The sequence below is a fragment of the Pleurodeles waltl genome, chromosome 3_1 (assembly GCF_031143425.1).
Source record: "Pleurodeles waltl isolate 20211129_DDA chromosome 3_1, aPleWal1.hap1.20221129, whole genome shotgun sequence".
Lineage (NCBI taxonomy): Eukaryota > Metazoa > Chordata > Amphibia > Caudata > Salamandridae > Pleurodeles > Pleurodeles waltl.
In genome coordinates this window covers 1,667,181-1,679,817 of record NC_090440.1, presented here as the reverse complement: position 1 = coordinate 1,679,817, position 12,637 = coordinate 1,667,181, and the positions used below count along the sequence as shown (strand labels likewise).

General features: G+C 48.4%; 1 protein-coding gene across 1 annotated transcript in view; it reads right to left on the bottom strand.

Annotated features, from left to right (window-relative positions):
* Nucleotides 1–12,637, bottom strand: part of LOC138285943 (zinc finger protein Xfin-like) — a 664,541-nt gene that overhangs the window by 279,133 nt on the left and 372,771 nt on the right. The window contains exon 13 of the mRNA XM_069226463.1: nt 2,758–2,859. Coding sequence (XP_069082564.1) covers nt 2,758–2,859 — 102 coding nt within the window. The remainder of the gene's footprint in view (nt 1–2,757; nt 2,860–12,637) is intronic.

Here is a 12,637-nt window from a genome sequence, read left to right as displayed (position 1 = left end):
TGTCCATCAGGTGCACGTGTATTTCTGTCTGAGTGTCCGCCAGGTGCACATGTATATACGTCTGAGTGTCCATCAGGTGCACATGTATCTCTGTCTAAGTGTTTGCCAGGTGCAAGTGTATCTCTGTCTGAGTGTCTGCCAGGTGTACACTTATCTCGGTCTGAGTGTCGGTCAGGTGCACGTATATCTGACTCAGTGTCTGTCAGGTGCACAAGTATCTCTGTCTGAGTGTCCACCAGGTGCACATGTATCTCTGTTTGAGTGTCTGTCAGGTGCACGTGTATCTGTGTGAATGTCTGCCAGGAGCACTTTTATCTCTGTCTGAGTTTCCGCCTGGTGTACGTGAATCTCTGTCTGAGTGTCCGCCCAGTGCATGTGTATATCTGTCTGAGTGTCTGTCTGGTGTACGTGTATCTCTGTCTGAGTGTCTGCCAGGTGCACATGTATATCTGCCTGAGTGTCCGCCAGGTGCAAGTGTATCTCTGTCTGAGTGTCCATCAGGTGCACGTGTAGCTCTGTCTGAGTGTCCGCAAGATGCACTTGTATCTCTGTGTGAGTGTCTGCCAGGTGCACATGTATCTCTGTCTGAGTGTCCGCCAGGTGCACATTTATCTCTGTCTGAGTTTCCATCAGTTGCACGTGTATCTCTGTCTGAGTGTCGGCCAGGTGCACGTGTATCTCTGTCTGAGTGTCCGCCAGGTGCACATGTATCTCTCTCTGAGTGTCTGCCAGGTGTACACGTATCTCAGTCGCAGTGTCGGTCAGATACATGTGAATCTGTCTGAGTGTCCATCAGGTGCACATGTATCTCCGTTTGAGTGTCTTCCAGGAGCATATTTATCTGTCTGAGTTTCCACCTGGTGTATGAGTATCTCTGTCTGAGTTTCCTCCTGGTGTATGTGTATCTCTGTCTGAGTGTGCGCCCAGTGCACATGTTTTTCTGTCTGAGTGTCCCCCAAATGCACATGTATCTCTGTCTGAGTGTCCACCAAGTGCACGTGTATCTCTGTCTGAGTGTCTGCCAGGTGCACATATACCTTTGTTTGAGTGTCCATCAGGTGCACATGTATCTCAGTCTGAGTGTCCGCCGGGTGCACGTGTATCTCTGTCTGAGTGTCCACCGATGCACGTGTATCTCTGTCTGAGTGTCCATTAGGTGCACGTGTATCTCTGTCTGAGTGTCTGCCAGGTGCACGTGTATCTCTGTCTGAATGTCTGCCAGATGCACGTGTATCTCTGTCCGGTTGTCTGCCTGGTGCACGTGTATCTCTGTCTGAGAGTCCGCCATGTGCATGTGTATCTCTGTCTGACTGTCCGCCAGCTGCACCTGTATCTCTTCCTGAGTGTTTGCCAGGTGCACGTGTATCTCTGTCTGAGTGTCTGCCAGGTGTACACTTATCTCGGTTTGAGTGTCGGTCAGGTGCACATATATCTGACTCAGTGTCTGTCAGGTGCACCAGTATCTCTGTCTGAGTGTCCACCGGGTGCACATGTATCTCTGTTTGAGTGTCTGCCAGGTGCACGTGTATCTGTGTGAATGTCTGCCAGGAGCACTTTTATCTCTGCCTGAGTTTCCGCCTGGTGTACGTGAATCTCTGTCTGAGTGTCCGCCCAGTGCATGTGTATCTCTGTCTGAGTGTCTGTCTGGTGTACGTGTATCTCTGTCTGAGTGTCTGCCAGGTGCACGTGTATCTGTGTGAATGTCTGCCAGGAGCACTTTTATCTCTGTCTGAGTTTCCGCCTGGTGTACGTGTATCTCTGTCTGAGTGTCCGCCCAGTGCATGTGTATCTCTGTCTGAGTGTCTGTCTGGTGTACGTGTATCTCTGTCTGAGTGTCTGCCAGGTGCATATGTATATCTGCCTGAGTGTCCACCAGGTGCACGTGTATCTCTGTCTGGGTGTCTGCCAGGTGCACGTGTATCTCTGTATGAGTGTCAATCAGGAGCATGTTTATGTCTGAGTGTTCGCCAGGTGCACGTATCTGAGTATCTGCCAGGTGCACGTGTATCTCTGTCTGAGTGTCCGCAGGTGCATATGTATCTCTGCCTGAGTGTCCACCAGGTGCACGTGTATCTCTGTCTGAGTGTCCGCAGGTGCATATGTATCTCTGCCTGAGTATTCGTCAGGTGCACGTGTATCTCTGTCTGAGTGTCCGCCGGGTGCACATGTATCTCTGTCTGGGTGTCTGCCAGGTGCACGTGTATGTCTGTCTGAGTGTTCGCCAGGTGCACGTGTATCTCTGTCTGAGTGTCCATCAGGTGCACATGTATCTCTGTCTGAGTGTCTGCCGGGTGCACGTGTATCTCTGTCTGAGTGGCCACCGATGCACGTGTATCTCTGTCTGTGTGTCCATCAGGTGCACATGTATCTCTGTCTGGGTGTGCGCTCAGTGCATGTGTATATCTGTCTGAGTGTCCGCCAGGTGCACGTGTATCTCTGTCCGAGTGTCCGCCAGGTGCACGTGTATCTCTGTCTGAGTGTCTGCCAGGTGCACGTGTATCTCTGTATGAGTGTCAATCAGGTGCACGTTTATGTCTGAGGGTCGGCCAGGTGCACATGAATCTCTGTCTGAGTGTTCGCCAGGTGCACGTATCTGAGTATCTGCCAGGTGCACGGGTATCTCTGTCTGAGTGTCCGCAGGTGCATGTGTATCTCTGTCTGATTGTCTGCCAGGTGCACGTGTATCTCTGTCTAAGAGATGGAGAAAAGAAGAGCCTCAGCAGTGCTGTCATGTCAAAGATAAGAACTTTTACTTACCTGGTGAACACCTTCCCCTGTGTCTTCCCTCGCGGTGGTCGTCCAAGGCCCACTGTTCATCCATGTCTTTAGCTTTACAGATGCTGGTGGTGATGAGAGGGCCTGCAATTACAAGTAAGCATAAAAAAGAATATTTGTGGAGGTTATTGTGTCACAAGAAGAAGAACTACTGAGAGCCAAGATGTAAGAGGGCAGCAATGAAACATGGCTCAAGGGATCAGGTGGAGACACAACAACAGCAGGAGATTAAACGTGAAGTATATTGTGGCTTGAAGGAAGTGGCCAACTAGTGCAGTTATAACTAGCAGACATGTGGCATTTTAAAGACAACTGAGAAGAAGAGTAGGATTCCTAACAAGATGAACCGGGAAGGCACTGTAGCACGAGTTGGAAGAAAAGCACCTAGAAGACACAGAGCAAACAACTGAGGTGATGGAGGGATACAGAAGAGATCATCCACAGAAGCACAGACAAAAGAATGTACCAACCTGGAAACACACAATCCACAAGCGGGAGCAGAGGGGCTGGAGAGTGTCACATCTGAGTGTCAGTCTGACCTACTCTAGATAAGTATATTACTACCATCCACCCTCCAGCAAGAACCTTCACACACACATCCTCAATACTATGGACTAAATAAGAACTGTTGTAAACAATGCAAGTTTAAAAATCCCCTCATCTTGTGTACATTCACTTTGGATTATCTGTATCTAGGGAGGTAGTTCATATGCAGGAACAATAGCTCTGGGTTGGCCATGGGAAGTGTTTGCTGATAGTTGGGTGATGCTGGGTGTCTTGCCGCCCACTGTCCTTGACAGAAAATCTGATAATGATGCAACATCAAAAGATAAATTATGTATTTTAAGTGATGGACTTAAAAAGGCCAAGATTTCTGTTGCATGTTTAAGAAAAAATATGTACGAGCACTTGTTTATGGAACAAAAATATGTGTAAACTCAACAACAGGTTATCATGACAAGAAAGTAAAACAATTGAGGGTGCAGGGGTGATTCCTTAATAACACTGTGTTTGTATGAAAGGCAAAGGTATACCAACATCAGGCCATGCATCAACAATTAAAATATCATAAATACATTAAGCATCTCACACTGGCTCTCCGTTGAGAGCTACACATCATACCACATCTGCATACTAATGAAAGGACTGCTTGATACCACCGTCGCCAAAGTCTGAAGGGAGCACACACAGGGCAGCGTGACAATCCATAAAATGCTAATGCATAGATGGACAGTCCATCCAAGCAAACGTAAAACATGAACAACATATGAAAGCCAAAACCTAATGGGAGATGATGAAACACCCACTTTCTTTCAGTACTTCTAATTGTATTTCTAACTGAATTGATGACGTGAGGTCTTCCAAATGGCTGAAGCTGTCTGTGGGCATACCTTAAGGGTATACCCATCTTTATTTAGGGTAGCCCCCACAGGGGTACAAGAAATGAGAACATGGATGTTATACAGCATGTAATGGCCGACCATCGGGTTATATTCGGACATGTTTTGGCCAGTTTTGTAGTGGGTCCGCAGGCTTCATCCTAACATATTGGTCTCTTGCCTTGTTTTAAATCTGAGCTATAATTCCAAGATGCCAGTGTCAGGAGAAATTGACATATAAAAAATATGTTAAGAAATACAACAACAGATTTAAAACAAAGCTAGAGACCTATATGTCCTGATGAAAGCTGCTAATCCTTTGAGTCATACAGAATTGTCCGAAACATGTTGACAATAAATCCTGATGGTCGGGAGATTATCGCCCAGATAACATCCTTGTTCTAATTTCTTTTAACCCTGTCAGGGCAGCCATAAATACACTCACTTATGGGGCTGCTGTCCCATATTATTATTATCTCTGGCGATTCTATAATACACACAAATTCCCTTGCTGCCACCTAGTGGTTGAGCCCATCCAAGCACAAGCATGTGCTTTGGATGTGGATGAGCCAGATGATGAAGCAAGCCACAATTTGTACTTTATTCCTCAACCCACGCGAGTCGACTCACTCTTCGATTACCCAGCTTCCATGTGAGTGTGAAGGTAAGTTTGGGAGGATGGGATAGTGAGTGAACTCTCCCCCTTTCTGTCTTTGATGTAAATATGCCCTCCTCCACCTAGCCCACTAAAACCAATGCCACAAGAGTGTCTAAAGAATTTAAGGTATCTAAACTTTGGTTCTATTTTTATATCTCAACAAACAATTCTGCTGAACCACTTTAGTGGGTCAGGACACTGGGAGAGAGAGTCACATCACAAATGAAGTTCTCCTGACACAACAAAACAATATAGTTAGGGGTGCATTAAAGTATGGTTGGCTGGCTGGGGTGGTTCAGGCATCTCTGCTGGTCCAGCTTTGGGATTATGAACGTTAGGTGGCACATCTTTTTAACAACTTTAGGTTGTCATTTTTCCACTGGACATCTTTTTAAATTATTTTAACATTCTTTTTATTGAAAGTATTCAAGAAAATGAAACAAAACAAATCCCACCCATTTAGCAAACACAGTTATAAAAATCACTGCTGCTACTAACCCCGCATCCAAGGTGATCAGCCACAGGTATCGACAATCACCCTGGATCACCCAGGAAACCCCATGAATAGTGTTGTCAATACTCAAGAGCGGAGCTACACTCAGAGCAGACAACTTCAGCGACAGTCAAGAGGTCAATGGGTCCCAACGCAAGGTGAGCTATATCTTCAGAACAGCGGTGACGTGTGAACTGCAGTCTGTGGAGCTGGCTCTGAATGTAGCAAAGGGGACTCCCAGAGAGGGCCCCAGGTATCCTCGAGCAAGCACCAGTTCCCAGCAAACAAAAGCACTAAAAGGCCAAGGAGTTTTTAAAGAGCCGCAGGTACTAACTCGCAACACCAAACACCAAACAAGTATTCAGGGTCTGAAAACACAGCTGGCAGAATGTTACCAACCAGGTTTATGGTGTGGGCTACAGTTCTATGACAGGACCGGAGGCTTTGGGTTATGCTTTCTCTTTTCTTTATTGTGAACACAGCAGTCAATGAAATGATACAAAACTTTAAACTACATATCCCATGAAGCATGGTCACATCAATCATAACCTTTCCCCAAGGCTCCATAAGCTCCTTTCACAAACGTCCGTCCACTTTCCTTGCTGCTGCAGCAGCCAGTTAAGTGCTTATCATTTTTATTAGAGTATGCTCACATATTGTTAATGTAATAAGTGTTTTGTTGTAATTGTGTGCACTTGCTGCGCGTGCATTGGGATCCAGGATCCCTTGCGCGGGGCCTGGGGTGGAGTGGGACCCAGGCCAGGGCCCGTTGAGTCAGATCAGAATCCTTTCTTTTCCGATCCACTCGTCGGCAGGTGTGTTGGTCTCGTCTAACGCCCGACGGGGCAGTAATATTCGCGGAGGTCCAGGCCCAGGGGAAAGTTAATTTAAATGTTAGTGTTTCTGGCAGCTGGTGGCTCCTTTCACACACATTGTTTCTGGCCAGTCAATTGAATTTCTGCCTTTCTAAATCTGAAATGGCATGTGCACCTGCTGCAGGGGTTCTGCCCCCCTTCGATCTCCTCATTTACCTCATTGCTGATAAATTATGACGCACTACGCCGATGAGGAGATCCCTATCAGGGTATTTCAGAAGTGCCTCGGAAGCACCAAGTGGAGGAGAGATTAGGAGAGGCACTTGGTCACCATGTGCAAGACTCAGTAAACTGGGCCCTGACAAAGGCCTTAAAGCCATTCACTCAGTCTTTGACTAACTTTGGCAAGAGGGAACTGCTGGGTGAAGCCAGTCAGTCAGCGCATTCACAGCAATACTCTCCTACGGAGGCCCCCACTCTCCAATTACAACACTCAGGGTGTTTTTCATCAGCGGAAATGTATGCGCAGCTATATAGGGCAATTAACCCTGGCGAGGCGGCATACCTCTTCCACATGCAATCTCAGCAGGTGTGTGCTACTTCAACCTCGGAGTCACACGGCTCACAAAAGACACTCTACCTCTAAAGAAAAAGCATAAATCTCATAATTTATCATCCGATATATGTGCCCCTGGTGGTCGAAATCTCCTCTTTACTCTGGAGGACGTCCTTCATTCCCACTCCACGGAGTGGGTCCCCTGTGCGGAAGTGGCAAATTGCGTAAGAGCTTTGAAAAAGATGTCCACAACACACTAGGATCGGAGTGTCCGTGCCCCTCTCTGATACGCAGTGGCAGAAACCTCTGATTTGGACCCCAGTATGACGACTTCTTTGATCGCCATCTCTTGGTGGCTCTCTCACTTAGAGGCATGGAATGGCAGTGCAATTAAAACATCCGTTCCGGATGTGGTAATAGAGTCAGATGCCAGCTGGTGCGGCTTGGGAGTTGGTTGCCTTATTTGCCTCCTGGCTGAACACCCAGCTTCCAACCTACTTCCGACCTACTTCAGTTGGAGGCCGGACCCCCACGCAGCGGGACGGAAGCGTTTCTACACTCTTGGTCGAAGGGTCTTCTGCATGCTTTTCCTCTGTTGGCCATCATTCTGCGGGTTGTTTCCCAGTTACAGCGACAAGTAGTGGACGTAATACTGGTTACACCATATTGGAAGACACACCCTTGGTTCCCGTACATGATGAGTCTATTGTGCGAACCTCCAGTGATGTTGCCATCATGCCAGGATCTTCTAAGGGATCCGTTAGGACTTCCACATCCTCTGGTCCTGAAAGGCCAGCTGTCACTGAGATGCTGGCAAGTGCCAGAAGTTTTGGAATTAGCATTGTTTTTCTCATCACAATCTTGGGCCCCCTCTACTGAAAAAAGATATGCGCATGCCTGTTGAAAGTGGGTATGTTGATGCGGTGAACGGAGTTTGGATCAGAAATTCACATCATAACGAATTTTCTTTCTGATTTAGCCTCTCAGCGCTTAGCCTGCAGAACAATTAATTAATGTTAGGTTGGCTATCTCTGCCAGTCAGGGAAAACCAGTGGGGGAACATCCATTAATTTGTGAACTTCTTCAAGGCATTCATATGATTAAGCCTCCTCAACCAAAGCTTTTGACCTTATAGGATGTCAATGTGGTCCTCCGATTTCTTAAGAGTTGGCCTTGTAATGAAGATCTTTCGTGTAAACAATTTTCTGCAAAGCTAACAATATTGTTATACCTACTCTCCTATAGACGGGTTTCGGATGTTCGAGCCTTGGATATAGCAAGTAGAGTATTTACTCCCTCTGGAGTGTCATTCTCTATTTCAAGACGTACTAAAACTGCTTCACGTTGTATTGCTTACCCGTCTTTTCCCCATGATAAAAAGTTGTGTGTGTTTCAATTCATCAACGTTTATGAAGATTGTACTCGTGAATTCAGGCAAAACGCTTCTGGTCACTAGCATGTTTCTTTACAGAAACCTTTCTTCCCAGTAACTTCAGCGAATTTGGCCCACTGGGTCAAATGGTTATTGGCTGAGGCAGGTATAGATGTCTCTCTATTTGGGCTCATTCTGTTAGAGGAGCTATGGCCTCCAAAGCTTTTTCCACTGGTGCAAGATTGGAAGATAATTTGGTCGTTGCGGACTGGTCTTCTGGTTCTACTTTTAAAGTGTTCTATCATAAGCCAATTGTGGATGTGGTGTCAGGGGTGGTGAATCAACTTTAAACTAGCATTTTCCGAAGCCTCCGGTCCTGCCATAGAATAAACATTTTTCGAGCTAATGCGTCAAGAGGTTTAGATTCTGATAAGGGCGCCCTACGAAATTGTGTATTTTACATGTAATTTCATAGGATTACTGATTAATACCAGATGTGTTAATTGGTTGCGGAATTGCCCATCCCTACATATGTGTGGATTTGAGCTCTCATTCTGTTATCTTTGCAGGAGCATGCAGTATTGGTCACAGGACAAAGAGCATGAGATCATTGGAATACAAAGATGCGATGAGGCACCGGGCTATGAAACTGAGGCCCCTTTGTGAATCTTGCCTTAATCTGGCAGACAGGGGTTCCAATCCCAACGCAAATAGCATCAGAATGGGCATGGCTGCCTGGTCCTGCTGGATATAGGTATGAGCCTGAGATGAGTCCATTCTGTCAGATACACAAAGAAGATTCGTTATACAGTAGCTGGATCCAACAATTGGAATTGTCACTAAATCCGAATTGCTGCAACAGTGCAAGAAGGTACCACCACTCCAACTAAATAAACGGCATTTCATCATCTAGGAAGACAGCTGCGGCCTTCAGTTTGGGATCTAACTAATGAATCAGAGAAATCATAAGACAGAGGTTATGGGACGTAGGGAGCCCAGGATATGAATCCCCACTGATCAGATCTTTTCTGATCCGGGAGCTCAGACACAGACGATGTGTTGTTTCCTTCGACGCTGCAAGGGTTTTTCCTTTTTTTCGGCACGCAATCTTGGTTCCTCACTGTGATGCAGGTATTTTGACACCCAGGGCCGATGCTGGGAAAAATCCTTGATGCGTTGGAAGTAGACATGGGCACTGAGTCGATCCGGAAGGTGATGAGTCTAATTTTCCGTCGCAAAGCAGGCGCTGTAACGAATTTCCATTCTGGAAGTCGGGCTGCGTCGTTCCGGTCGGCTGTGCAGCGATCTCTCCGTCGCAATGCAAGCTTTGCGCTGATTCCCGCAGGTGGTGCTGCGATTTTCAACACACAAGGAATTTCCTGAAGAGATTAATTCTTTGTGACCCTGCGAATTCAGAAAACAGGAGGCAAACTCAATCCAAGCCCCTGGAGAGCACTTTTGGGGAAGGCAGAGTCCTTCTCAGCACAGTCAGAGGCCATCAGGGCAACAGCAGGGCAGCAGTCCTTCTCAGCAAAGCAGTCCAGGTGAGTCCTCTGGGCAGCCAGGCAGTTCCTCTTGACTGGTTGCAGGTGTAGGTCCAGAAGTGTCTGAGTTGGTGGGATTAGGGACCCAGTTTATATACCCAAAAATACCTTTGAAGTGGGGGAGACTTCAAAGACTGGTTCTGAAGTGCACAAGTTCTTCTTTCAGTACAGGTCTGTTTGCCAGGGTTGCCTAGGGTTTACCTTAAGGGTGACGTATATGTAGAAAAAGTGGAGTTTAAGACTTGGCAAGTACTTTTAAATGCCAAGTAGAAGTGATATATGTGACCCATTAGGAAATGCCAAATGAAACTCTGGAGTTTCATACATTCTAATAGCGATTAACTATTGTGATTCGCAGAGAATCGGAGTCAGGTAATCGTGATCTGTAATAATTATACTAATGGCCCCATATCCCATACATGGAATGCAGTTTTAGAAAGGCAGAGCTATCAATGAAACATCTCCTGCTGAATGATCGCCCCAGAACTGAGTGCATCAGTCACTCGTGTGTTGGGAGGATGTGGGGCAGTCAGCATTAGGGCAGTACATGTGGACGCTCGTGAGAAGGCGCCTCTCAAACTACCATGCACTAGACCACAAGTACTTTCAGGACCACCTGTACATCTCTGCGGCTTCATGGGTGCGTCTCTTCTGACAACAGTAGGACCCCTCTAGTACATGAGAGGTAGGAGGTCTCAGGTACCACCTTGTGCCATCCCGCCTGGAGCTCTGCGGGTACTTGGGGGAGTCTCTTGGACTCTCCTAGACACCGAAAGCAAGAATGATCAAACTAGAGGAGGGGAGATTAGCTAACAAAGGGAACAGGAGAATGAGGGGGAGCCATGCAGCAGGGGGACACCCACAGACGTCACACAGCACTCCAGGGTCTCAGGTGGGGTCCAGTCTTCTCATCCTAGGAGCAGGGAATGCTCTCAGACACACACCAGGGTCCAGGTGACATGTAAACTCACAGTCGAGGACATGCACAGAATCCTGTGAAGATGCTTCGGACCCAGAACTGAGTGCTCCTGCTTCCACGGGACGGCTTCAGTGCGCTACATTATTAAGAGAAGTTTGAAATGGAGACAGTTTGCTAGGCCACCTCGGAGTAATGCAGAGAGCTCCCCACAGCAGTAACACGGGTGAGATTATAACAACATTATTGAACATTTATTCACTATAAGTCAGCTTTTATTGGTCTCAAGAACGCCCTCTTGTAAGCAGGTGTGATGTGTGGTACTGAATACCCACAGTACATACCCTAGGTTTGAATCTGGGGAGGGGGCGAGGCCAAGGGCTGTTCCAGAAGCGCAGAGAAGCACATCACTAGCAGCCTCTAGACAGAGCGTCCGCCCCGGTGTGTAATCAAGCGCCTCGATCCCGCCTCTGAGCTGCTCTAGCGCTGCGATCTCTGCCTCTCATGAGGAAGGGCCTCGGCTAGAAGCGCGTCTCGCACCAGGTGCAATGAGTTGTCACATGCGTCCTGTGCTTTATGCGGGGCCCGTGTCCTGCAAACCCTGAGTAAGTGGGATGTGCGCTGGGATTGCAGGTGTGGAGCACACGGACGTCCTGTGCCTCCCACCAGGACTCTCTGGTTTGCCTCTCTACGGGTCTCACGGAACAGCCGCTCTTCTCTCTGTGTCTTAAACCAGGCATCGCTCTGAGAGTTGTTTTTTCTCTTTGGCTGGATGTGGCCACGGACCGCAGCTCTGACAGCCTCCCAGACTGCACCCCTGGTCCCTCCTCCCCTGCACATCTGCACTTCTGACCACAGCCAGGTCCTCCCGCTGTGAGAAGCTCTGGCAGTCAGGGCCAGTGGCTTGTGTCCCTCCTGGTGACCCTTGAGGCAGAGAGAGATGAAGATGTGGCTGAACCAGGAGACCCCGTGCCTGCGGTCCTCCTGGCTTCAGCCACTGAGGAGCACCAGCTGAACCATCCGCAGAGGAGAGGAGTGAGGACCAGCTAAGCCCCCACTAACGAGGCCAGCAATGAAGACAAGTTACAGACAGAGAAGACAGATGTGGCTGAACCAGGAGACCCCGGGCCTGGGGTCCTCTTGGTCCTCCTGGTCCTCCTGGCCTCAGCCAGTAAGGAGCACCAGCTGAACCATCCACAGAACAGAGGAGCGAGGACCAGCTAAGCCCCCACGAACCCAGGCCGCAATAAGACAAGTTACAGAGAGAGAAGACAGATGTGGATGAACCAGGAGACCCCGTGCTTGAGGTCCTCCTGGTCCTCCTGGCCTCAGCCACTGAGGAGCACCAGCTGAACAATCCGCAGAGCAGAGGAGCGAGGACCAGCTAAGCCCCCACTAACCCTGGCCGCAACAAAGACAAGTTACAGACAGAGCTTGACCAACAAGCCCCAATAACCAGTAGCCCATCTGCTCTTGACAAACTGAGGAGAAAATCCTGCACTTGGATCCCAAAAGTGTGGAGATGATGCCTCAATGACACCTTCCCCACCAGCCAGGAAGTGGGCACTTGGAGCTTGTGACCCAGTGGTATCAGGAAATGCACCCGAAAGGTTTGCGAACCCATCTGTAAAACTGGGTAGGTCCAAAGTGGCTCTTCCATAACCTGAAGTTATCTCTATGTTTCTCCCACCTCACCCTAAACAACCAGCCAGAACTCACAGTTGACTTGCAAGTGGACTGTGGATGCCTCCCGGTTCCCAGCGGACACCGCCCAGTCCAGTGGGTCCACTCCAGCTGGCTGGTGGCTCCAACCACAGGCTATCATGCTAGTGAACAGCTGTCTTCATGCCAAAGGCCCCAGAGAGTCTGCCATGCTTGGGGCTTGCTGTGGGATCCAGACCATTGCCCCAGCACCCTTCGTACCCTGAACACTGGTCGAGACCAGTTGGGGCCAAACCGGTCTGCTGCAAAGCCTTGGCACATGCAATACCATGAGGACCAGAGACATTTTCCAGTTTTCTCATTGACTAGTTATGCCAACCACCAACTCCAGTTCAGTCTGGGCCAGGGGTTCCATCTGCTATTTTGGGTAGTGGAATTATTGGGTTTGGTGCAGGAGTCGCTCAACC